Source organism: Echiichthys vipera (assembly GCF_963691815.1).
Source record: "Echiichthys vipera genome assembly, chromosome: 8".
Lineage (NCBI taxonomy): Eukaryota > Metazoa > Chordata > Actinopteri > Perciformes > Trachinidae > Echiichthys > Echiichthys vipera.
The window spans coordinates 10,524,714-10,550,895 of NC_139833.1; the positions used below are offsets into that span (position 1 = coordinate 10,524,714).

A 26,182-nucleotide genomic window follows, 5' to 3' on the forward strand; every position below is an offset into this window, starting at 1 on the left:
AGTCATGCAGTAGTAGGCAATGGACGTGGCACCATTTGATATGTAGTTTATTTTTTTACTGTTTACCTTATAATCAAGTATCTTAATATTTAATGTCTTATAACCAATAACAGAAAGTTTTATCTGTAAGCCAATAGTTTTGTGTAAACTGATAATTATCAATAATAAATGAATAAATAAACATTAAGAAGATAAAAACTGGAATAATGTTTATTTGTGTTAATGAAAATCCTTTATGCATGCAACACACTGTATGCATTAAGAATGTATCCACCAGACCTTTGTAAAAAATAAAGTTTTAAAGTGTTGTGGTGAACATGGTATGATGTAGGAAAACAAGCACAACTTTCATTTAAAAGTCAAGGTGTAAGACTTTATTGACTCAGATGGAAAATGGCTGCACATTTTTACAAATTTAACAACAATACTGGAGTTAGAATGATGGAAGAAAGGCAGCAGAGTACAATGGTGGTCGCAGGATCAGACTTAATAGCGGGACATGGTTGTCTCCAGCCAATCGTTGAAGATGCAGACCTGTGAATGGAGACAGAAGGAGGGTTTTTAGGTTGACAGCCAGTAAAAAAATATGAGTAGTAGCATTATTATTCATTATAAAGAGATATTTTAGGTTTACCTTGGCGTAGACACCAGGGTGGTCCCTCTCAGCACATCCGTAGCCCCAGGACACAACACCCTGCAGCTCACCGTTGCACACGACGGGGCCACCGGAGTCACCCTGAGAGAGAGAGAGAGAATAAGTGCAGATGTGAAGAAAATTCCCCAAATTCTCGATTTGCAACTAAGATGCACAAGTCTAGGTCTAGAATAAGGACCCTTTGGTACATACCTGGCAAGAGTCCTTGCCTCCCTCCAGGTATCCAGCACAGAACATGGCGTTGGTGATCATGCCAGGGTAGGAGTTATCACAGTCCCTCTCAGACAGGATGGGGAGGTTCAGGCACTGCAGCTTGTTCTTGTCAGCAGCTACAATGTGTCCAACAATGTTAGGTTTAGAATAACACAAATGGGAAAAAAAATGTTGCCCTGAAACATTCTGCAGATGTTACTCACTGGAGCTCATGGTGTTGCCCCAACCGGAGACTCTGCACATGGTGCCAGCGGGGGCACAGCTGGTGGGCAGAGCCACAGGCTGCACGTACTGGTTGAGGGTGGCGGGCTTGCTCAGCTTGATCAGCATGATGTCGTTGTTGATGTTGTAGGAGCTGTAGTTGGGGTGGCGGATGACGCGGGAGGAGCTGATGAACTGCTCAGTTCCCTCGCTGACCCTGATGTTGTGCTCTCCAAGACGTATCTCAACACGGCTGGAGAGGAAAGAGAGGATTAGTGGCAGTTTCATGATGCCTGTTAAAAGCAGATTAATTCTTGTCTTTTTAATATGATGTGACATACGACTTGTAGCAGTGAGCAGCAGACACAACCCAGTTCTCGTTGACCAGGGAGCCGCCACAGAAGTGGTAGCCCGAGTTCATAGACACCTGGTGGGGCTCGGAGTGGGCTTTGCACTCATACCCTCCGACGATCTTGTCGTCCTCCGTGGCAACTGAAAACACAAGAGATCAAAGGGTCAGCAAGTGTCCCTTTTTCAATTCAGTGATTAGAAACGATAATCAGAAAGTCGTATGCTTACAAGCAGCTCCGATGAGCAGAACGAAGACCAGAGACCTCATGGTTGCTGTGTGATCCTGTTGATGATCTGACTCCACCTGGAGCCCTGGTTTATATCCACAGTCAGCAGAGCCGCCCTGCTCACCGGCCGTTCTCATTGGTCAGTGAGTGGCCAATCCCTGTAGCGGGATGCTGGGGTTAGGTGATTCATTAACAGAATTACGTAAAAAAAGGTTTCATTGTCGAAGTAAGGATGGAAATGCTTGTCAGCAAATTTTGAAAAATCATAAGGGAAAGTATGGATGTGGATCATTTTGGCGCCTATGTTTTATGTTACCGTGTCCTTCTCATGTCTCTTGTTTGCCGGTTTTTATTGATATACTACTCATGCGTTGCTGTTTTTACCTGTTGTGTATATTTTTATCCATGCATTATAAGGTGACGTTGTGTGTCATGAATGGTGCGCTCACATAAAATGTATTATTATTATTATGTATTAATACATTTATTCCACTTCAAGTATTAAAAAGGCTTTTATTATCTGAAATACCTATTTTGTTGAATTCAATTCAATTCAATTCAATTCAAAAAACTTTATTTGTCCCCGGGGGGCAATTCAGAGCACAGAGAAGCAGCAAATAACGACAGTGCAATAATACAAAAACATTTTAACCTAACACAAGAATAGAGTGTAAGAGAAGAGTTAGTGTCAGGATGTTAGTGTGTTAGTACAGGTAGAATAAGTGTCAGGATGTTAGTGTGTTAGTACAGATTGGATACAGAGAACATCGTCGGCGTGAGATGTAGAAAGACATGTGTGTATCAGATGTAAGCAGACATGTGAACGGGTGTATATGATGTAAACAATGTAAACATGCAGTAGACTGTTGAAACAGGTATGAACAGAACTGTAGTGCAGAAAAGGTATAAGTGGACAGTGATCGGATTCAGATGAGGTCAGACATGATACATGTGTGTAATGAGCAGACGTAAACAGAACCATAGTGCAGTAATAGAGTAACCTGACAATAGCCTATGACAAGGGTTTAGGAATGTATTCATAGGTTATTATCTTAAAAAAATCATAATGCATCATAAAACAGCTAATTTAAAAAACACCCAAAAATAGAGTGAAAGAAACGGTCGGCAAAAAAGTAATGCCAACATTTATTATAGTTTACAATTGTGTAGGTGATTTACATGAAGGACATTTAAAATGTTGAAAGCAGATACCTCAAATTTTGCATTTGATGTTGTGTTCACATGAGGCTTTTAAACCAGTTTCAACACTAGCTTAAAGGTGTAATCCGTAAGAACTGAGATAGCTGTATCTAGTGGCCGCTTTGGTGGTAAGATGTAACTGCAGGTGAACCTCTGGCACCTCAAGTTCCAGACACATAAGAGTGAGCCTGACTCAGAGTTCAGACTTGAATGTTTCCTTTCATTGCACTTAACTTGTCAGAAGTTGGAAGTTCACAACTTCAGAGTACAAATGAACGCCACATAAACGACAGAGACGAGCTCCGGCTGGGCAGACCAACCGCTGCTGACTAATGCAGCGCATTTGCATGTCGGGAGGAAATGTCACCACAGACACACAAATTGTTATAATCGACAAAGGAGCAAGTACAAGTGCTTTCATAGGTGGGTCATATGATCAAACACCATTGTTTTGACTCACTCTTTGATAGATATCAACTTAAAAGACAATTAAATCGATGAAAATCTCACTAATTATATCTTTAAGTAGTATAAGCATCCCATTCAGATAACTGTACAGGTTTAACTTTGATGTAATTTATGTAAGAAATGGACCAATGTTCTTCATCAGTTTGTTCATAACTTTACTGCATTAATGTTTATTTGTGTTAAGGAAAATAATTTAATGCATGCAAAACACTGTATAGCATATTTGCTTATAATGTATCCTGCAGAGCAGTAAACACTAAACAGGTTAAGGCCTTTGTAAAAAATAAAGTTTTAAAGTGTTGTGGTGAACATGGTATGATGTAGGAAAACAAGCACAACTTTCATTTAAAAGTCAAGGTGTAAGACTTTATTGACTCAGATGGAAAATGGCTGCACATTTTTACAAATTTAACAACAATACTGGAGTTAGAATGATGGAAGAAAGGCAGCAGAGTACAATGGTGGTCGTAGGATCAGACTTAATAGCGGGACATGGTTGTCTCCAGCCAATCGTTGAAGATGCAGACCTGTGAATGGAGACAGAAGGAGGTTTTTTAGGTTGACAGCCAGTAGAAAATATGATGAGTAGTAGCATTATTATTCATTATAAAGAGATATTTTAGGTTTACCTTGGCGTAGACACCAGGGTGGTCCTTCTCAGCACATCCGTAGCCCCAGGACACAACACCCTGCAGCTCACCGTTGCACACGACGGGGCCACCGGAGTCACCCTGAGAGAGAGAGAGAGAGGGAATAAGTGCAGATGTGAAGAAAATTCCCCAAATTCTTGATTTGCAACTAAGATGCACTAGTCCAGGTCTAGAATAAGGACCATTTGGTACATACCTGGCAAGAGTCCTTGCCTCCCTCCAGGTATCCAGCACAGAACATGGCGTTGGTGATCATGCCAGGGTAGGAGTTATCACAGTCCCTCTCAGACAGGATGGGGAGGTTCAGGCACTGCAGCTTGTTCTTGTCAGCAGCTACAATGTGTCAAACAAAGTTAAGTTTAGAATAACACAAATGGGAAAAAAATGTTTCCCTGAAACATTCTGCAGATGTTACTCACTGGAGCTCATGGTGTTGCCCCAGCCGGAGACTCTGCACATGGTGCCAGCGGGGGCACAGCTGGTGGGCAGAGCCACAGGCTGCACGTACTGGTTGAGGGTGGCGGGCTTGCTCAGCTTGATCAGCATGATGTCGTTGTTGATGTTGTAGGAGCTGTAGTTGGGGTGGCGGATGACGCGGGAGGAGCTGATGAACTGCTCAGTTCCCTCGCTGACCCTGATGTTGTGCTCTCCAAGACGTATCTCAACACGGCTGGAGAGGAAAGAGAGGATTAGTGGCAGTTTCATGATGCCTGTTAAAAGCAGATTCATTCTTGTCTTTATAATATGATGTGACATACGACTTGTAGCAGTGAGCAGCAGACACAACCCAGTTCTCGTTGACCAGGGAGCCGCCACAGAAGTGGTAGCCAGAGTTCAGAGACACCTGGTGGGGCTCGGAGTGGGCCTTGCACTCATACCCTCCGACGATCTTGTCGTCCTCCGTGGCAACTGAAAATGCACAAGAGATCAAAGATTCAGCAAGTGTCCCTTTTTCAATTCAGTGATTAGAAACCATAACCAGAAAGTCGTATGCTTACAAGCAGCTCCGATGAGCAGAACGAAGACCAGAGACCTCATGGTTGCTGTGTGATCCTGTCGATGATCTGATTTCACCTGGAGCCCTGGTTTATATCCTCAGTCAGCAGAGCCGCCCTGCTCACCGGCCGCTCTCATTGGTCAGTGAGTGGCCAATCTCCGTAGCGGGATGCTGGGGTTAGGTGATTCATTAACAGAATTACGTAAAAAAAAGGTTTCATTGTCGATTTAAGGATGGAAATGCTTGTCAGCAAATTTTGGAAAATCATGAGGGAAAGTATGAATGTGGATCATTTTGGCGCCTATGTTTTTTGTTACCGTGTCCTTCTCATGTCTCTTGTTTGCCGGTTTTTATTGATATACTACTCATGCGTTGCTGTTTTTACCTGTTGTGTATATTTTTATCCATGCATTATAAGGTGACGTTGTGTGTCATGAATGGTGCGCTCACATAAAATGTATTATTATTATTATGTATTAATACATTTATTCCACTTCAAGTATTAAAAAGGCTTTAATCATCTGAAATACCTATTTTGTTGAATTCAATTCAATTCAATTCAATTAAAAAAACTTTATTTGTCCCCGGGGGGCAATTCAGAGCACAGAGAAGCAGCAAATAACGACAGTGCAATTATACAAAAACATTTTAACCTAACACAAGAATAGAGTGTAAGAGAAGAGTAAGTGTCAGGATGTTAGTGTGTTAGTACAGGTAGAATAAGTGTCAGGATGTTAGTGTGTTAGTACAGATTGGATACAGAGAACATCGTCGGCGTGAGATGTAGAAAGACATGTGTGTATCAGATGTAAGCAGACATGTGAACGGGTGTATATGATGTAAACAATGTAAACATGCAGTAGACTGTTGAAACAGGTATGAACAGAACTGTAGTGCAGAAAAGGTATAAGTGGACAGTGATCGGATTCAGATGAGGTCAGACATGATACATGTGTGTAATGAGCAGACGTAAACAGAACCATAGTGCAGTAATAGAGTAACCTGACAATAGCCTATGACAAGGGTTTAGGAATGTATTCATAGGTTATTATCTTAAAAAAATCATAATGCATCATAAAACAGCTAATTTAAAAAACACCCAAAAATAGAGTGAAAGAAACGGTCGGCAAAAAAGTAATGCCAACATTTAGTATAGTTTACAATTGTGTAGGTGATTTACATGAAGGACATTTAAAATGTTGAAAGCAGATACCTCAAATTTTGCATTGGGTGTTGTGTTCACATGAGGCTTTTAAACCAGTTTCAACACTAGCTTAAAGATGTAATCCGTAAGAACTGAGATAGCTGTATCTAGTGGCCGCTTTGGTGGTAAGATGTAACTGCAGGTGAACCTCTGGCACCTCAAGTTCCAGACACATAAGAGTGAGCCTGACTCAGAGTTCAGACTTGAATGTTTCCTTTCATTGCACTTAACTTGTCAGAAGTTGGAAGTTCACAACTTCAGAGTACAAATGAACGCCACATAGACGACAGAGACGAGCTCGGCTGGGCAGACCAACCGCTGCTGACTAACGCAGCGCATTTGCATGTCGGGAGGAAATCTCACCACAGACACACAAATTGTTATACTCGGCAAAGGGGCAAGTACAATTGCTTTCATAGGTGGGTCATATGATCAAACACCATTGTTTTGACTCACTCTTTGATAGATGTCAACTTAAAAGGCAATTAAATCGATGAAAATCTCACTAATTATATCTTTAAGTAGTATAAGCATCCCATTCAGATATCTGTACAGGTTTAACTTTGATGTAATTTTTGTAACAAATGGACCAATGTTCTTCATCAGATTGTTTATAACTGAAGTGGATTAATGTTTATTTGTGTTAATGAAAATAATTTAATGCATGCAAAACACTGTATAGCATATTTGTTTATAATGTATCCTGCAGAGCAGTAAACACTAAACAGGTTAAGACCTTTGTAAAAAATAAAGTTTTAAAGTGTTGTGGTGAACATGGTATGATGTAGGAAAACAGCTACAACTTTCATTTAAAAGTCAAGGTGTAAGACTTTATTGACTCAGATGGAAAATGGCTGCACATTTTTACAAATTTAACAACAATACTGGAGTTAGAATGATGGAAGAAAGGCAGCAGAGTACAATGGTGGTCGTAGGATCAGACTTAATAGCGGGACATGGTTGTCTCCAGCCAATCGTTGAAGATGCAGACCTGTGAATGGAGACAGAATGAGGTTTTTGAGGTTGACAGCCAGTAGAAAATATGATGAGTAGTAGCATTATTATTCATTATAAAGAGATATTTTAGGTTTACCTTGGCGTAGACACCAGGGTGGTCCCTCTCAGCACATCCGTAGCCCCAGGACACAACACCCTGCAGCTCACCGTTGCACACGACGGGGCCACCGGAGTCACCCTGAGAGAGAGAGAGAGAGAATAAGTGCAGATGTGAAGAAAAGTCCCCAAATTCTTGATTTGCAACTAAGATGTGCTAGTCCAGGTCTAGAATAAGGACCCTTTGGTACATACCTGGCAAGAGTCCTTGCCTCCCTCCAGGTATCCAGCACAGAACATGGCGTTGGTGATCATGCCAGGGTAGGAGTTATCACAGTCCCTCTCAGACAGGATGGGGAGGTTCAGGCACTGCAGCTTGTTCTTGTCAGCAGCTACAATGTGTCCAACAAAGTTAAGTTTAGAATAACACAAATGGAAAAAAAATGTTTCCCTGAAACATTCTGCAAATGTTACTCACTGGAGCTCATGGTGTTGCCCCAGCCGGAGACTCTGCACATGGTGCCAGCGGGGGCACAGCTGGTGGGCAGAGCCACAGGCTGCACGTACTGGTTGAGGGTGGCGGGCTTGCTCAGCTTGATCAGCATGATGTCGTTGTTGATGTTGTAGGAGCTGTAGTTGGGGTGGCGGATGACGCGGGAGGAGCTGATGAACTGCTCAGTTCCCTCGCTGACCCTGATGTTGTGCTCTCCAAGACGTATCTCAACACGGCTGGAGAGGAAAGAGAGGATTAGTGGCAGTTTCATGATGCCTGTTAAAAGCAGATTCATTCTTGTCTTTATAATATGATGTGACATACGACTTGTAGCAGTGAGCAGCAGACACAACCCAGTTCTCGTTGACCAGGGAGCCGCCACAGAAGTGGTAGCCAGAGTTCATAGACACCTGGTGGGGCTCGGAGTGGGCTTTGCACTCATACCCTCCGACGATCTTGTCGTCCTCCGTGGCAACTGAAAACGCACAAGAGATCAAAGGGTCAGCAAGTGTCCCTTTTTCAATTCAGTGATTAGAAACGATAATCAGAAAGTCGTATGCTTACAAGCAGCTCCGATGAGCAGAACGAAGACCAGAGACCTCATGGTTGCTGTGTGATCCTGTTGATGATCCGACTCCACCTGGAGCCCTGGTTTATATCCAGTTAGCGGAGCTGCCCTGATCACCGGCCGTTCTCATTGGTTAGGGAACGGCCAATCTCTGTAGCTGGACGTTGGGGTTAGAAGATTCATATCCAGAATTACATAACAAACACTTCACTGTAGAAGTAGGGATGGAAATCTTGTCAGCAAATTTGGAAAAATCATAAGTGAAAGTATGAATGTGGATCATTCTGGCTCCTGTCTTATGTATTTATACATTTGGTCCACTACAAGTCTTAAGTAGGCTTCTATTATCTGTAATAACGTTTTAGTTGAAACCTGGTTTTTGTTGTGCTATCATTCTGTATTTAAATATTATCATGATAAAATTTAATAATGACATTATTACTACATGTTCCTCAAGGCCACACATAAGATTAACAATCACAGCCAAATTCAGTGTTTTATTAATATTAGAAGTGGCTTTATATCTTGAATAGCATGATGGCAGAGAGGTCAAACATTTCAATATCTTTGGAGAGAACTGCTGATTAAGACCTTAGAATAAGAACATAGTGTGCAGTTTTGAGGTGCAGGCACTGTGCTGAAATATAGTCATCCAGTTTTATATTTTATAATACTCAAAAGCGTGTTGGTTTTTATTGCACTTCATTTATCAGTTGGAGTTGCTCGGCTGAATCATGGTTTAGATACTAAATGAAAATCAGATTTATTGCTATGTAGAAGTATATGGACCTTGACTTATAGCACCACTTTGTCCAACTCATCTCTCTATATAAAATATCAATAATTAAACTGCAAATTTGCAAGGGGACCATTTTTCACAAAGAGCAGTTGTACTACTTAGAAGTAGAATAGATATTTGATATCTAACATTGCTTCTTTTATTTTGTTAAAGGTTTGAATCCACCTCAGAGTTGGCTCGTGTTTCTCTGGTCAGATTACACAGATGCACAAGTCACTTCTATATTTAGATGTTTGTGTGGACATGGTATCTGAACCGCTGTGTGTTTCTCAGCACCTGTCATCTAAAAGCTAAATTCACGTATGAAGGGGGGAGGGGAAGGGCAACTGTAAGCGTTGTAATATTTTTTTTAATATAAGGCTCAACAAACAGGTAAAAAGCAGTGGTGGAGGAGGTGATACTCCGATCACTTACTTCAGCAAAAGTACATGTAACACAATTTAAAAATAAATTCCTGCATTCAAAATTCAAAGGTACAGAAGTGTTACCAGGAAAACTGTAATTAAAACTGTACAAAAGTAAAATGTACTTGTTATGCAGAGTGGCACATTCCAGAGTATTAATTTACTTTTTTTTAAAACTTTTATGCTAGTTAGTTTTGTTGAAGAACAAGTTCAAACGTTGTCCTTATTAATACATAATCTCATTTATACACACGCGTACAGTATATATTACTGCTTTTGCATTACTGTTAACAAATATTACTTCATTTATAGGTTATTTCTATATATTTTAGCCTGGTATCTTAATTTGCAATATTCTTTTGTCTAGGTTTTCTATTTAGATTTTACTTGCATGATCGTCTTTTTAGAGTTATTTTATGAGCATTGTTGGAGGGAGCCTGAGGTCTAAGATGTTCAATGCCAATAAATAAGTTTGTAAATGTGCAGATGACAAATAAAGATCCTTGAATCTGCTGCTAAACTGCACGCTGCGTATTGTTGTATATTGTATATACCTACGCTTAACCACGATGTCTGTTGCACTCTGTCACACTTGGTTCATTGCTTGATTTATCTGACGTTAGCTTTATTTTGATTTGATTTATGTTTATGCTTATTGTTACTCTGATCCTTTTCCGCCTTTGTATTGAAACTGTTGCAAAATAATTTCCCTCAGGATAAATAAAGCTTCTTGAATCTTGAATCTTGAACCCCATGTGATTCCCAGCATCGGTTTGCTCAACTCCAACCTGAATGTCTCCACAGGCACATAACTGAAAACACGTGTGGGTGTGCATAGCCTTTAATCTATGATAATTCATCATAGTTCTCAAGTTTATTCTTTATTTAAAATACAAGTAACTAGTAACTATACCTGTCAAATAAAGGCAATAAAGTAAAATGTACAATATTTGTCTTAAAAAAAGTGTTCAGAGTTCAAAAGTTGTGATGGAGTAGGAGTAAAAAGTAGCATAAATTAAAAATACTCAAATAAAGTACACATACAGAAGTTAAATGTACTTTTGTGTTAAATTCCACCACCGGTAAAAAGCCTTTTGCAACAAGAAGAAGTTAATGGCACAGAGCAGTGCAATGCAACATGAATAAATATTGGAAATAACACAGACTAATCGAGTAAACACAGTAATTATGATATAAATGCCCAATTATACAAGTGTGTTTTGAAAACTAATTTAAAGATGATATAAACTCATGAGTGTGGGATCCTCAGGCAAGTCGTTTCACAGAACAGATATAATTTATTTAATGTAGTCAATGTATTTTTTCTCTTTTCTTCTTTCTCTCTTTTTTACTTCTAATCACTACTAATGGTCTCACATTTATACGGTTGTATCGCGCCGCTGTTCTGTTGGTCTCTGTATATAATTAGTAATATAATGAGTAATATTTCTTTATATGCTAACACGAGATGGTGAAGTGATGATAATTCAGAAAAAACGGTTTGTGTCCTTAATATCAACTCATTACTAATGGATAGAATAAGAAAATATATATTTACATTTCATTTATATAAGTTTAATTTACTTTTCCATTCACTTCAGAGCAACTTCTTTTCTGTGTAACTGACGGAAAACCTAAACTAAAGTAATCTATGTTACAGTTGCATTATAATCAGACAGAGTTTTTTTAATCAAAAGAAAAAAATTCACAGAAGAACCAACAATTAATTTCAAACACTTTATTTGTTTTACTTCAATTCCAGCAAATAAGGTGATAATGTGTGCCAGATTATGAAGAGGTTGAATGGTGGAGTTAATAGTTAGCCATTGTGTCATGCAGCCACTGCGTCTGCACACACACCTGAAAATGAAAAGACATTAGTCTGCTTGTTGCAATGTGATATAAAATACACTTATATTTTTTTAGTTGAAGCAGTGTAATGTTACCTTGGCGTAGACACCAGGGTGGTCCCTCTCAGCACATCCGTAGCCCCAGGACACAACACCCTGCAGCTCACCGTTGCACACAACAGGGCCTCCAGAGTCACCCTGACAGAGAGAATTATTATACTCACAATGTGAACCTCTGCAATACTGTAACTAATAAACAATTCCCCCTGGGATTATTAAAGTATTTCTGATTCTGATAATCATGGCATGTCGTGGCAGTAAAGAAAATTTGAATTAGAGGACTGAAAAAAGTGTGGTCCAATTTAAAAATGTAGAGATAGAAAATCAGCGATGCACACCTGGCAGGAGTCCTTGCCTCCTTCCAGGTATCCAGCACAGAACATGGTGTTGTCGATCATGCCGGGGTAGGAACCGTTACAGTCCTCATCAGACAGGATGGGAAGGTCCAGACACTGCAGCTTGTTGCTGTCAGCAGCTGCAGCAAGAGAGCAAAACCTTAAATGTGGATTCTTTTTTTGAAATTGGGGGCTGATATATATATTTTTTTACACACACTTTCAAACGGTTTGTCTGAAATAGCTGTTTTCTACTCACTGGAGCTCATGGTGTTGCCCCAGCCGGTGACTTTGCACATGGTGCCAGCGGGGGCACAGCTGGTGGGCAGGGACACGGGCTGCACGTACTGGTTGAGGGTAGCGGGCTTGCTCAGCTTGAGCAGCATGATGTCATTCTCAAGAGTGTAGCGGTTGAAACGGGGGTGTGCAATGATATGTGAAGCACTGATGAACTGCTCGGTGCCCTCAGTGACTCTGATGTGGTGTTCTCCCAAACGTACCTCAATACGACTGAAAGAGACACAAGATGGCTGAAAATCGTTGAGATTGGAAATAGCTTGATGCTTGTTTTTATTGCATATTAATATCCATCTATCTATCTAGCTATCTATCTATCTATAAAATATATATCCATATTCTATCAGATGACTATTACTATAAATTTTTTAATAAGGCTTCAAAGTTAAAAACAATTTGCAATTTATAATAATTCATATTGCTTTTTAATCTATCAAATCTATAACCCTTCGAATCTGCATATATGTTTAATGTCTTTCTAATAGATTTCTCGTGTCCTTTCACATAACCAACATTATCGGCTGCATCAAATTATTCCATGGGCCATACAAGCGGGGGTTCCTGGTATATTTTCTATTATGTAAGATGCCCTTGGCTGAAAATGATTTGAGAATCTCTGATCTAAAGTGTGCTTACGATTTGGAGCAGTGAGCAGCAGACACAACCCAGTTCTCATTGACCAGGGAGCCACCGCAGAAATGGTACCCAGCATTCAGAGATACCTGATGGGGCTGGGAGTGGCGCGTGCACTCGTACCCACCGACAATCTTGTCGTCCTCCGTGGCAACTGAAAACAAATGTAAGACAGGCAGAAATAGTTTAGTTTGCTGCTGTAGAGTAAATGTAAAAAGGTGCATAATGAAAAGCAATAATGTATCACACTCACATGCAGCTCCAATGAGCAGAACGAAGACCAGGGACCTCATGGTTGCAGTGTGTGTTCCCGTCGGTTCATCCGAATCCATGTTTTATATCTACTCAAAGCTGCCTGATTGGTTCAATAGTTGCCAATAGAAATAAAAATTTGATAGTGAGGAACTGGCAACCAGATGTAGGTGGTTCATTTCAGGTAAGTTGAGGACTCGCATGCCTTTGATCCACTAATATTCAACCCGATATTGCTGATTAACAGCTGGATTATTCACAGAATGCCTTTAACTCAAGGCTGACACTCATCAGATCAACAAGCCTAACATAACTAGCACATAATGGCTGTATATTTTATAATACAATGAATACAATCAGAGACCTTAAATTTAATACTCTAGATAAATACTCTAGTCTGTAGCATCTTTCTCACTGTCTATTGACAATTTTGATTGCTTTTCAACATTGAACAGTAACTGATAACGATGACTGTGCAGTTAAAATACAAGTGCAACAGTTTCATTTAAGCATAACTATAACAGTGAAGAAATGTCTAAAATACTGAGGATTTGTAATCCTTCTAAACACTGTGTGGAGCATGAATCTTCAGAATACATCCGTGCTGGTTAATCTTACACAAATACTCATATGATTCATGCATATTTATCACGTGAAACTGCAGCTGCTGCACTGTAACATCTAAACAACCAAATGTACCTCAGGTTGACTGAAACTTCTAGGACAAGATTTGCACTGAATCTAACCAAGATATCACTGCAATTGTGGTTTTTATTATTTCATAGTCAGTAATACTTCTTTGTATTGATCTTAATTATTCAATATCCCTTTTAACTGTAACAAAGTTATGACAAAGCATCGTTATACTTTTAAGACAATGACACTGAAACCTAAAAATGCAACCCAACTTAAAGTTTATTCAAACGTTTTCTTTCTGGTGATTTCATACAGTAATTGTGCAACCAAGTGATTTTGTTTGTCTCTTGTCACTTCACTGAATCCACATTTTTGAGGTGTTTTATCGAAACACACGTGGGTTGGTTTTCCTGTGAAAGCCACAATTAACAACTGTGGTTGTGAACCAGGCCATCTGCAAAGCTGCAACCATGTCTTCACAGCACAAATCCATCCATGTCAAGGTTAACAATAACAAAATGCATCCTGTGCTAAACACATACACATACTCTGCAAAAACTTTAGAAAATTGCATCATGTAAACCAGCTAATGCAGAGATACCAAGATACATTTAGTAGTTTAAAAGGACATGCAGGCATTATGTGCTCAGATCAATCAATACATGTCATATGATGAAAGCCTTTTCATAACTCCAGCCATGCAGTACAGACCACCCCACGGCCAACAAAATATTTACTTTTCCAATACCCAGAATCATTTTTCCAGGATCCTGATTGGTCATAAATAACCTTGGGGGTGTGTTCAACAGGGAAACCGTTCCATATAAACCAGGGCTCCAGGTGGAGTCGGATCATCAACAGGATCACACAGCAACCATGAGGTCTCTGGTCTTCGTTCTGCTCATCGGAGCTGCTTGTAAGCATACGACTTTCTGATTATCGTTTCTAATCACTGAATTGAAAAAGGGACACTTGCTGACCCTTTGATCTCTTGTGTGTTTTCAGTTGCCACGGAGGACGACAAGATCGTCGGAGGGTATGAGTGCAAAGCCCACTCCGAGCCCCACCAGGTGTCTCTGAACTCGGGCTACCACTTCTGTGGCGGCTCCCTGGTCAACGAGAACTGGGTTGTGTCTGCTGCTCACTGCTACAAGTCGTATGTCACATCATATTATACAGACAAGAATTAATCTACTTTTAACAGGCATCATGAAACTGCCACTAATCCTCTCTTTCCTCTCCAGCCGTGTTGAGATACGTCTTGGAGAGCACAACATCAGGGTCAGCGAGGGAACTGAGCAGTTCATCAGCTCCTCCCGCGTCATCCGCCACCCCAACTACAGCTCCTACAACATCAACAACGACATCATGCTGATCAAGCTGAGCAAGCCCGCCACCCTCAACCAGTACGTGCAGCCTGTTGCTCTGCCCACCAGCTGTGCCCCCGCTGGCACCATGTGCAGAGTCTCCGGTTGGGGCAACACCATGAGCTCCAGTGAGTAACATCTGCAGAATGTTTCAGGGAGACATTTTTTTTCCCATTTGTGTTATTCTAAACCTAACTTTGTTGGACACATTGTAGCTGCTGACAAGAACAAGCTGCAGTGCCTGAACCTCCCCATCCTGTCTGAGAGGGACTGTGATAACTCCTACCCTGGCATGATCACCAACGCCATGTTCTGTGCTGGATACCTGGAGGGAGGCAAGGACTCTTGCCAGGTATGTACCAAAGGGTCCTTATTCTAGACCTAGACTTGTGCATCTTAGTTGCAAATCAAGAATGTCTTCACATCTGCACTTATTCTCTTTCCCTCTCTCTCAGGGTGACTCCGGTGGCCCCGTCGTGTGCAACGGTGAGCTGCAGGGTGTTGTGTCCTGGGGCTACGGATGTGCTGAGAGGGACCACCCTGGTGTCTACGCCAAGGTAAACCTAAAATATCTCTTTATAATGAATAATAATGCTACTACTTATCATATTTTCTACTGGCTGTCAACCTAAAAAACATCCTTCTGTCTCCATTCACAGGTCTGCATCTTCAACGATTGGCTGGAGACAACCATGTCCCGCTATTAAGTCTGATCCTGCGACCACCATTGTACTCTGCTGCCTTTCTTCCATCATTCTAACTCCAGTATTGTTGTTAAATTTGTAAAAATGTGCAGCCATTTTCCATCTGAGTCAATAAAGTCTTACACCTTGACTTTTAAATGAAAGTTGTGCTTGTTTTCCTACATCATACCATGTTCACCACAACACTTTAAAACTTTATTTTTTACAAAGGTCTTAACCTGTTTAGTGTTTACTGCTCTGCAGGACAAATATGCTAGACAATTTGTTGCGTGCATAAAAGGATTTCCATAAACACAAATAAATATTAATCCAGTGCAGTAAAGTTAAGAACAATCGGATGAAGAACAGTGATCCATTTGTTACATAAATTACATCACAGTCAAACCTGTAAAGATATCTAAATGTGATGCTTATACTACTCCAGCTAGTGCTAACACTGGTTTAAAAGCCTCACGTGAACACCAAATGCAAAATTTGTAGTCCCTGCTTCCATCATTTTAAATGTCCTTCATGTAAAGGACCCACACAATTGTAAATTGTCCTAAATGTTGGCAATTTTTCTGTGCCCACCATTTCTTTCACTCAATTTTTGGGGGTTTTGCATTCTGATTGTTTAGGATAAAAACCTATGAATACATTTCTAAACCCTTGTCAAAGGCTATAATCAGCTCTGCAAACAGCCCATTACCACAAGAGTCACGTCAAGTTAAGAGAATTTATTCATAGAGCAAACAGCACCCCTGCAGAAGAAGGAAAGAGATAAACAATAAACAAAAAAGCAGCAAGTCTGTTAAGTTTAGAATTTCGAGAAAATGTGAAGAGAAAATAATTTCACTGATGGACATCTGAAGCTGGGAGCTGGTGAATAGCGACTGAGATGCATCATAAAAATATGTCTGTATGTCATAAACTGGGTCAAAGGAAGTCGGAAAATCCCACTGAATGTGTCAAATAATACTTTTGATTGTGATTATTACTGTTTTTAACCAGTTGTATTATATTAATTCAATGCCATTTTTGATTTAACAGTATTTTACTTTACTTTTGTTAGTTAATGTAAGTATTTAATTTATTCTGTACAACTTCATGGTAAGGGTTCATAAAAAAATCATGAATTTATGCAGAAAAGCATGAATTAGGCTGATTCATGTAATACTGCATGAACTATCAGGAATTAGAAATGAATTATATCTGCTTGAGTTAATGCAAGAAAAATCTGTTCATTCATAAAACTACTAAGGTATCTCAATCATCACGATTTCAGAGTTATTATGTTCATGTCTTCTTCATATAAATTCTGCAGTTAAAGGAGTCAGGCCAAAACAAATGACCAGTCAGCAGTCTTTGTGTTGTAATCATGATTAACTGGGCATCACATTTTATGACTTCCTCATTTTTGTGGCCCTTCTAATAAAGTGGTGAACTGGTCCGTCCTTAACTCTGATAAAAGAAAGAAATCATGTCTGTGACACCTTAGTTGTTGCATTAATTAATATACAGTATTGTTCTTTCCTTTAGTCATGCATGAGAAACTATTAATTATTGTTCATTGCTGATAGTTCATTAGGTACTGCATTAATTGATTCATACTTTTCAATTTACCCTTAGCATGAAGTGTTAACCTTTATTCTTCAACTCATTCTTCACATTAACAATATTGTTCTTGTGACATGACACATCATCATGTCATTACAATTTCTAAACTGAACAAAACTAAACTGAGAGTAAGAGAAATAATTCATAAAAAATAGATTTCAGAGTGGTTGCTCTGTTTAGAAGTGCTTTCCCTGCTATTTTCATTTGCGAAGGCCAGAGCCACACAGTGAGTCGATCGGTGAGAGACGCTCCACCTGGCACTGCATCTGGGGCCGAGTCAAGGTCAGGATGCTGATTACAACCTGCGTAAAAACATACTGTACATACTTAAACTAGGCCAATGCAACAACCGAAAGAATTAACCTTAAATTAATACACACAGTGTCAAGGTGCTGTTATTGACAGAAATGAGCAATATCCTTAAAATTGAGATGTTCCATTAAAACTATTAAGCCTCGTTTATGCAGGATTCCCCAAAGCATGGCATCAGCACTATTTGAGGGTTTTGATTGGTCAGCAGTACCAGGGGTGTATCTCAACAGTTGGCATAGGTTCAACCACTCAATAAAAGCCCGGCATGGGTCAAGGAAAGTCCTTGCATTTTTAACGTGGCATCAGCTTATCATGAGGTCTCTGGTCTTTGTCCTGCTCGTTGGAGCCGTGTGTAAGTATGGTCCACATTTAGAAACAATTGTGGGATACATTTAGTGTGGAAAATGTGCCTTTCAGACTGTGGATTAATTATCTATGACCGAGAAAAACACCAAAGAGGAAGGAGCAGCTGTGGCTCAGGAGGTAGAACCCCAAATTGCTCCCAATGGTTGGCCCTTGCATGGTAGCTTACTGCCTGATGGTGCGTGTGAATGTTTGAATAAGAGGCTAAACTTGTTAAGTGCTTTGGATAAAGAGCACTATATAAAAGCAGACCTTTTAACAGGCAAAGGAGTGGAAAAGTGAAACTTCATTCTTTGCAGGGATATAAACATTTCTCTTTTTCAGTTGCCACAGAGGATGACAAAATCGTTGGAGGGCAAGAGTGCACGCCTCACTCTCAGCCCCATCAGGTGTCTCTGAACTCTGGCTACCACTTCTGTGGAGGCTCCCTGGTCAACGAGAACTGGGTGGTGTCTGCTGCTCACTGCTACAAATCGTGGGTGCTCCTCAAACACCATCTCCGAGAAAACAAAAACATGTCATTTATCCCATTCTCTCTGCCTAACACACAACTTCTTCCTCTCTTTCAGCAAAATGGACATTGTCCTCGGTGATCACAACCGTTGGTTCATGGACGGCAATGAACAGATCATTTCTGCTGAACGCGTGATCCCCCATCCCAACTACGAGTCCTGGCTGGTTAACAATGACATCATGCTGATCAAGCTGAGCAAACCTGCCACCATCAACCAGTATGTGAAGCCTGTGGCTCTGCCCACTAGCTGTGCCCCCGCTGGCATCACATGCACAGTCTCTGGATGGGGTGTGACCATGAGCTCTTGTGAGTGCTAAACATCCTGTTATTCACTCTACATTTGTTCATCATTCATAACCATCAGTAAGTTTGCTTACAAGCAGTTTTAAATCCCCATTTATTATCAGGTTAAGGGCATACGCAGGTTTCTCAAACACCATGTAAACACCATACCCCGGGGAAAATCGGGGTAAACTCATACCCTGGTTAACAGACCTAGATAACTCCTTTAGTAACCGGAGGTCTCTGGCATGTAAATGGACCCGGATTATTGTGTTTCTTGTCTTCGCATGTGCCGGGGCTAGAACTCCCCCCTCCCCGCTCTGCGGCGGTGGCTTTTGACCCGGAAATAGAATAAAACAGAAAGCAGCGCCGGCAAAATTTTTTATTTGTTTTTCTATTTCCATGGTCAAAAAAAAACAACAACAACAACAACAACAGAGCGTTACCTTTAAACCAAGGGAGGACTTCGCAACGGCAAGTAACATCACTACCAAGAAGACCAATTTCGGTCGTAATTCTGTCCAGAAGTCGGTCGGTTGTGATTTTGACAAAGGTGAAAGGGAAAAAAGCCGGAGAGCCACCTACTGTACTGGAGGTCGAGCTACTCGTCATTTTACCATTCAACTCCCTTTCATGCACACAAGGGGAACTTCAATAATCTGAAAGGCCATTTTCAGGATACTGACGTGCATGTAAACGCACTGACTGTTTCTCTTGTTCTGCATCTTCACAGCTGCTGATAGTAACAGGCTGCAGTGCCTGGAAATCCCCATCCTGTCTGATGAGGACTGTGACAACTCCTACCCTGGCATGATCACTGAGGCCATGTTCTGTGCTGGATACACTGAGGGAGGCAAAGACTCCTGTCAGGTATCCATCACTGCTGTTGCAAAGTGCACAATGACTTGTTATTTGACTAGTTTAGAACCTCAGCACTTAGCTGAGAATTGGCACGTTTGTATGTGTCTAACTATTTTGCTCCCCCACTTTCAGGGTGACTCTGGCGGTCCTGTTGTTTGTGACGGTGAGCTGCAGGGTGTTGTGTCTTGGGGCTTTGGATGTGCAGAGAAGAACCACCCTGGTGTCTATGCCAAGGTAAAAAAGAAAAAAGAAGCTTCCCACTGCAATCAGTTATTTATCTTTTATGACAGGAATATTCTCAAAGTCTAGGGTGACATAACGTTTTCAACATGCATTTTCCCTCTCTCTTGCATCAGACATGCATTTTCACAGACTGGCTGCAGAGAACCATGGCTTCTTACTGAGTCCGGTCCAGACCCAACTCTGTTACAGCTGTTTCTAAATCCTGGGTCAATGAAACTCTGCCTGTTGTAATGGAGATTGAAATAAAACAAGCTTAACACCTACATTTTTACTGGCTTTTTTGGGTTTTGTATCACTGTCCCCCTGATCAAATTGTTTGATAACCTTTCCAATGTTTTTGTTTTTTTAAATATGTTTGAGAATATACATTAACATGAATGCAAGATAATAAAAGACAAAATAAAATAGTAAAATAAAAAAATAAAAAAAACAACATTGACGATAGGCGTACTGGCTTTAGGCAATGTAGCTCCGTGCACAGATAGCTGAAGAATTAAATGTGCATGTTAAACATTAACATATAATATGCATATGTTAATAATGATCATTGTAGTATATTAGTATTGTATGCACCATAACAAACTGTGTGCGTAGACTTTAGGCAACCCTAGACCAATTTCAGACGCCTTTCAATTTTATATTTGTAGTAGAGGGTCTCTGCTTCACCTCTCTTTCAGCTAAGGGGTCCATGGTCTGAAAATGTTGAGGACCACTCCCTTATATTGCAAGAAAATCATTATCAGCGGACGTTTAAGTGGAAAAAACCCAACAACTATGCAAAACCAAAAAATACCCAATTGACATAAAGTGCATTTTCCACAGTTCAACACAGGTGTTTTAATCAGAGTGGCTACATAAGTTATACCTTGTTGTCCTGCTCTGTCATGTTTGGTTTCCTCTCAGAAAGATGATTTAGATCCTGAAAGCCTGTTCTTCATCAGGTATCTTCCCCTCCGGAGGTTAAAAGAGCAGCAAACGTTAACGGCAGCCATTTTTGTTGCTGAGAAACGGTTTGGTTCATATCCCGCGGCTGTTGGGAAACCACGGTGTTTAAATCTCAAGATATTTTCTGCCCCCCGCGACCCCGACAGGGACGAGTGGTTAAAGATGAAGATGAAGAGGTAGACTTTAGCATCTGTACTTGTATAAAAATAACCCACATCGTTCATGTTGACCGCATTAACGACTATTTAACTCCTGCCAACTTCGAGCCAATGACGACAACAGTACTTGGAAACCAGCCAATCAAATTGCAGCATTGCAACAGGTAATCAGCAGGGTTTCTGCGCATGCGTACTGTACACGCTTGACGTTACAGCAATTATGGCAATTAAGAATTTTGATTTGACTTAAATTTAGTTCAAACATGTAAAAAATAAAACTGAAAAGGTCATACAGAAAATAATAATGTTACATAACTTTTTACACACTATCTTTGTTATTGACATGTCCGAAAAGGAGTGGGAAGAAGTATACACTTGTTTTATTCCACCCCTTCTCCATATTTCATTGTAAATTAGTTAACAACTTCCTCTGTCGCACTTTTTTTCATTACTTTATTTTTTTCCAAACCATTTTTTGTAACTGTACTTAACAATATCTTACAAAATACGATTAATTTTTAATAAATTAATAATACATTTAATTAATTTATAAACAAATTGATATATTTAGTGTCCTAAATTATAACGTATTCAGAATTTTAAACTATTATATCCAGCCACCAAAACTTAAATAGTAGAAAAGTGATGAATAACAGCTGCAATGCAACCGAGGATGTCTCAATACCACTGAAACCAAGGTGGGGCTTTGCTACTTGCCCCAAATATCCCGGCCCCATACATTAAGGCCATGCACTTATAAAATAAAAGATAAGGAAAGAAGAAAATTAAGGAATAGTATTAGAAATAAGTCTTTACACAGAAGAACACACTGAAAAAAATAAATAAAAATAGCTCATATTGAGCTTGATTTCCCCATTAACAGTAGCATTAAAACCTTAAAATGTATATTAAAACAAGCCAGACAAACAACGTTACAAACATCAGCCAAATGTTCTCACTCACTTCAGAATCAGAATAACAATATGTTTTTTTTCCATAAAACTTTATTTACTCATTTGTCTTGGACACATTTAAAATATATATATAAATCATAATTTTTACACATATAAATTAGAATCATAAGTTCTACATGAAAACGTAAAAAAAAGACAGGTCCAAAACAAAAAAAACATTAAGTTACAGAGTAATTAAACTAGAAATGAAATTAAATAAACAAGTATATTCAAGAAGACGGAAAAAAATAAATAGATAAATATTAATCAGAATAAAAACATAAACATCGCCATCACAATAATATCTTGATATTTTCTTTCTGTGGCTCTTGGTTTTCATCGTTAATCTCATTGCACGAGTTTAACGGAACTATCGCTCCCCTGCTCCAGTATCAAGTCGGACATATTCGACGACGCACCGTCAATGTCAACCCAGCCAGCACACTTCGCTCTGACCTTAGGGTTTGTTTTCCTTTGATGTAACTGCTGAATGCGATAAGACAGAGGCCGCTCTAGTCGGGAACATTATCCCGTTTATGTAGTTTGTTTCGCGGACTCACACAGGTGAAGCTAACCGAACAAGATGCGCCTCACGCTGCAAATCTTGATCTCTCACGGTCGGGTGGCCCGGAAGCTCGGTCTCGGTCCGCAATCTCGAATCGACCTGCTCCGGAATATTCTGACAGGACTGGTCCGACACGAGAGGATAGAAACCACGGCGGCCCGAGCAGATGAAGTCCGCTTCTATGCCGAGAAGGTAACGACCCCCTGGTGCTGCTGCTAACATGCTAACTAACATGCTAACATGTCCATTGAGCCAAAGGTCTTTAAGATTTAAGATGGTTAATTCGTCATATGCACAACAATTACAGCAGCAGTCGTTGCCAGTGCAATTCTTGAGTCTCCGGCTCCTTCAACAATGCAATGAGAAATGAAAATGTACACGCAAAAACACGAGAGAAACCTGAGACTGGCTTGGGAACCGGAGGGTCGCCGGTTCAAGTCCCCACACGGACCAAGAGAAGAAGGTGGACTGGTAGTTAGAGCGGTGCCATTTCACCCCCTGGCACTGGGCACTGCCGGGTACCCTTGAGCAAGGCACCGAACCCCGAAACTTCTCTGGGCGCTTCTCATGGAAACTGCACCATCTGACAGATTTATTTAATTCTGTCCAGAAATGTTCATCCCACCATGTCTAACTTGATGTTAAAATGATTATTTTTTATATGACAACTGTCTGACACACAATGGTTCTGACTGTATATGTTTGTTTTTTTGTTTCGTTCCTCTCAGCTGGTTGACTACGCCAAAAAAGGGGGCACTGATGAGAAGGCGATGAAAATGGCCAATTTTTGGCTGACGGTACATGACTCCAGCTATTCTCAACTTTGTACAGTATATATTAGCTGTGTCACTGAATGCAAAACTGTCAATTTGAAGTATTTACTTTTAGTGTGCTTCTTCTCTTCAGGAAAAGGATCTGGTCCCAAAGCTCTTCGAGGTCCTCGCTCCACGGTTTGCAAACAAGTCAAACAGCTACACAAGGATGGCACGCATTCCCAACAGAGCGAACCTGGACAGGGCGAAGATGGCCGTCCTGGAGTACAAAGGCAACCCCTTCCCGCCTCTCTATCCCGTGAGAAAAGAGAATAAACTGACACTCATCAACCAGCTGCTCAAAGGCTACAGACAGGACAGGGCCCGACAGCGGTCATAGTGGTCGCTGAAGGATGATGGTTGGATACTGAAAGGTTGTGGCTTAAAGACACTGATTCTTTTCTTCACCGGGAAATAGTTTGAAAGCTCCAGTGTCAAGTGAAGCCAAGAACATTTCTGTAAAAGGACATTTTTGCCTCATTGTGTTAATAAATATGATTTCTAAACAGAACTAGGACGTTTTTACTTCATTATTTCTTTGAACACAAGTAAAGAAACAAATGCTGCTTAGTTCGGGGACTTGTGACAGTCAGTGGAGGAGGAGATACCCTGACTTATAGCACTTAGTAAGGGATAAGCCCCCAAAACACCAGATCCTACGTTACCTATTATGAAACTGGAAAGCAATCCTTTGTTTACAAGCCCACCTGCTTGTTATATTCCTACTTCATTCAGAAAAAAACACCTAAATTTAATTCAGTAGAAACCTTTTATGACAAATGAAACAGGTCTATTATTAAGTAATATGTTTTTGTTATTTTGTCAATAGAACAGAAAAACAATCACAAGTCAAGGACAGCATTTATATTTTGCTGGACAACTGTATTGGGATGCATTAACTTTGATGGGCAGATGTAGATGAATAAAACAACACATTTTATCGCTTAATCACAAAATAATGTGACAGAATAATGTAAGAATGCATTTTTTCCTTTAAAAGCTGGCAGTGATTTAGCCTGAAAGCAATTTACAAATGTGTACCCGCGTAGACGGGGCGCAGTTTGTTTTGACTGCACTTCAGCAGCCACAGAGCGGAGTACTGGCACGGACTGAAATAATTAAGCTAGCCTACATCGAATTGTGACCAGCCTGGAGTCTGTCCCTGTGATGTTCTGCTTTAATGGAGTCTTGTAATGAGAACAGATTTTAAATATGATTTACAGATATTAGATTGACTCCTTTGGACATATGCCGTTGTCCTAACGGGAACACACAATCTCTTGCCTATTAACACATTATCCAAACACTACAGACACCCAGACGAGCCCTCTAATAAAACCATATTTTTTTTTATTAGTTTGGCAAAAAGTGTATATGTACAGCGTATTTAGAATTGTCATTTGACACCATTAAAATGCATTTGAACAGTGCTTCAGTGATGTGCTCTTAACCAGATCGCTCTGAGTAGCCTAAAAGCTGTGCTGTTTTCTATCATGCATACATAATCTCTTTTTGTCAGTGTCCCTTCCCTAAAAGTCTCAGTCCTGTAATTGTATGTCAATATGCACAAGGTTGAAGCAATGATACAGTATCAGTAAGCCCGTCTGTCAGTTGAGTCACCCAGCGTCTATTCAGTCGAGTCATGGCAACTGTAACAATAGGCAACAGCAGACAAAATGGCAGACATGCCAAATATAAACTGGACACAATCAGAAATAACAACTAGTACTCTAATTCAAGTATCATTCGGTTTCACAGACTACGTTACACCTCTTACAAGTTACACACCACAGTCCTAACATCCTACATTACTCCATTACAGAAAGATCTCCATTGATAAATCTGTGGACTATTAGCCAAGTACCACCATTTTCAGAAATCAATAAACGCTCGAGAGAAAACTGAATTTAGTTAGTGTCCTTCACAGATATTCTTTTTCACGAAGCTGGTGGTAAACTCGGCTTCAACGACACTCTTACGCGACTTATCAACTTCAGCAATTCAATGTTAAATTACACTGTGAGTGAGCATGATGGGTCCCTTAAAATGTCATGTTGATGACATTTTTCAGACTGTATTTACAGATGTATGCATCTGGAATAGTACTGGAAGTGGTGTAAATACAGGTTTCAAAGCAGTCTTATAAGGTGACATCATCACGAATAAACAGACTAAGACCAGGAACATTAAAGTGCTCCATGCAGGACAGACAAAATGTACAGTTGTGTTGCCGTTTTCACAGTTCATCTACAAGGCTTTTTTTTTTGTCGTAGCAATGTTAGGGGATACAAAACTAGTAATATTTGTTAAGCTTTTTGCACGGTTTGAATGTTAAAGTGAGAAAAAGCCAACGAATATTCGTGTTTCAGGTACTAGACAGAGGTGAGGATGAAGTTACTCGTGTTTAAAAAAATCACAAAGGCAGGTCCCTGCTCTTAAATCATGGATATGTTGCAGTTTAAAAAAAAAGAAGAAGGGGCGGCCGGTGGCACAGTGATTGGAGCGGTCGCCCCATGTGGGGAGGCTGGGGGTCCTCGAGGCAGCGGCCGTGGGTTCGTCTCCGACCTGTGGCCCTTTGCTGCATGTCTCCCTCTCTCTCGCCCCATTTGGTGTCTGTTCTATATAATAAAGGCTTGAAAACTGCCAAAAAAAAGGAAAAAGTTTGACAAAAGTTGTACTGTAGGATTGCAGTAACTTTAAAATCACCCCTGTCTTTGTGCTGTATTGCATCAGTACATTCACCAACGTCTACATACACAGAAATGACATTTTTGAGCAGGCATATTCTGCACTCCAGTGAAAATTCAACTAAAACCGTATAATACTGGCTTCAGACAGCGCAAGGTTTTGATTGGAATATCGATTAACAGAATTCATCCAGTCAAAAATATACTAAAAGCCTATTGTATGTATTTACAAAAGTATAGATTTCAATATACACAATAAGCAAATATTTTATGG

General features: G+C 40.2%; 6 protein-coding genes and 1 pseudogene across 7 annotated transcripts; 3 read left to right on the forward strand and 4 right to left on the reverse strand.

Moving 5' to 3' along the window:
* Positions 1-486: 486 nt before the first annotated feature.
* On the reverse strand, positions 487-1,784 carry LOC310950452 (trypsin-2-like; the record flags this gene model as incomplete). Its single annotated transcript, XM_083918270.1, has 6 exons — positions 487-534; positions 635-736; positions 848-984; positions 1,072-1,322; positions 1,411-1,561; positions 1,649-1,784. The coding sequence occupies 6 exons, from the start codon at positions 1,782-1,784 to the stop codon at positions 487-489; spliced, it is 825 nt and encodes a 274-aa protein (XP_083774396.1).
* Positions 1,785-3,794: 2,010 nt separating this feature from the next.
* Positions 3,795-5,099, reverse strand: LOC310950453 (trypsin-2; the record flags this gene model as incomplete). Its single annotated transcript, XM_083918271.1, has 6 exons — positions 4,964-5,099; positions 4,724-4,874; positions 4,385-4,635; positions 4,162-4,298; positions 3,945-4,046; positions 3,795-3,842 (listed from the first exon to the last, which is right to left on the reverse strand). The coding sequence occupies exons 1-6, from the start codon at positions 5,001-5,003 to the stop codon at positions 3,795-3,797; spliced, it is 729 nt and encodes a 242-aa protein (XP_083774397.1). The 5' UTR covers positions 5,004-5,099.
* A 2,010-nt stretch (positions 5,100-7,109) lies between these two features.
* On the reverse strand, positions 7,110-8,410 carry LOC310950451 (trypsin-2-like; annotated as a pseudogene). The gene is made up of 6 exons: positions 8,277-8,410; positions 8,037-8,187; positions 7,698-7,948; positions 7,475-7,611; positions 7,260-7,361; positions 7,110-7,157 (listed from the first exon to the last, which is right to left on the reverse strand). The product of its transcript is annotated as a trypsin-2-like (transcript).
* A 2,885-nt stretch (positions 8,411-11,295) lies between these two features.
* LOC310950128 (trypsin-1-like) lies at positions 11,296-12,957 on the reverse strand (the record flags this gene model as incomplete). The annotated part of the gene is made up of 6 exons (XM_083917790.1): positions 12,912-12,957; positions 12,662-12,812; positions 11,988-12,238; positions 11,732-11,868; positions 11,430-11,531; positions 11,296-11,343 (listed from the first exon to the last, which is right to left on the reverse strand). The coding sequence occupies exons 1-6, from the start codon at positions 12,949-12,951 to the stop codon at positions 11,296-11,298; spliced, it is 729 nt and encodes a 242-aa protein (XP_083773916.1). The 5' UTR covers positions 12,952-12,957.
* Positions 12,958-14,374: 1,417 nt separating this feature from the next.
* Positions 14,375-15,620, forward strand: LOC310950457 (trypsin-2-like; the record flags this gene model as incomplete). The annotated part of the gene is made up of 6 exons (XM_083918275.1): positions 14,375-14,462; positions 14,552-14,702; positions 14,791-15,041; positions 15,129-15,265; positions 15,369-15,470; positions 15,573-15,620. Exons 1-6 carry the CDS (start codon positions 14,423-14,425, stop codon positions 15,618-15,620), a joined length of 729 nt encoding a protein of 242 aa, XP_083774401.1. The 5' UTR covers positions 14,375-14,422.
* Positions 15,621-17,837: 2,217 nt separating this feature from the next.
* LOC310950456 (trypsin-1-like) lies at positions 17,838-19,949 on the forward strand (the record flags this gene model as incomplete). The annotated part of the gene is made up of 6 exons (XM_083918274.1): positions 17,838-17,877; positions 18,213-18,363; positions 18,458-18,708; positions 19,418-19,554; positions 19,678-19,779; positions 19,902-19,949. The coding sequence occupies 6 exons, from the start codon at positions 17,838-17,840 to the stop codon at positions 19,947-19,949; spliced, it is 729 nt and encodes a 242-aa protein (XP_083774400.1).
* Positions 19,950-22,264: 2,315 nt separating this feature from the next.
* mrpl17 (mitochondrial ribosomal protein L17) lies at positions 22,265-23,720 on the forward strand. Its single transcript, XM_083918931.1, has 3 exons — positions 22,265-22,601; positions 23,138-23,206; positions 23,316-23,720. The coding sequence occupies exons 1-3, from the start codon at positions 22,428-22,430 to the stop codon at positions 23,559-23,561; spliced, it is 489 nt and encodes a 162-aa protein (XP_083775057.1). The 5' UTR covers positions 22,265-22,427; the 3' UTR covers positions 23,562-23,720.
* The last annotated feature ends 2,462 nt before the right edge of the window (positions 23,721-26,182 follow it).

Bases quoted from the DNA above. Each gene is read 5' to 3' on its own strand.
- mrpl17 (XM_083918931.1), top strand. From the start codon at position 22,428: ATGCGCCTCACGCTGCAAATCTTGATCTCTCACGGTCGGGTGGCCCGG. The intron at 22,602-23,137 runs GTAACGACCCCC...CGTTCCTCTCAG, and splicing joins TCCGCTTCTATGCCGAGAAG to CTGGTTGACTACGCCAAAAA. The intron at 23,207-23,315 runs GTACATGACTCC...TCTTCTCTTCAG, and splicing joins TGGCCAATTTTTGGCTGACG to GAAAAGGATCTGGTCCCAAA.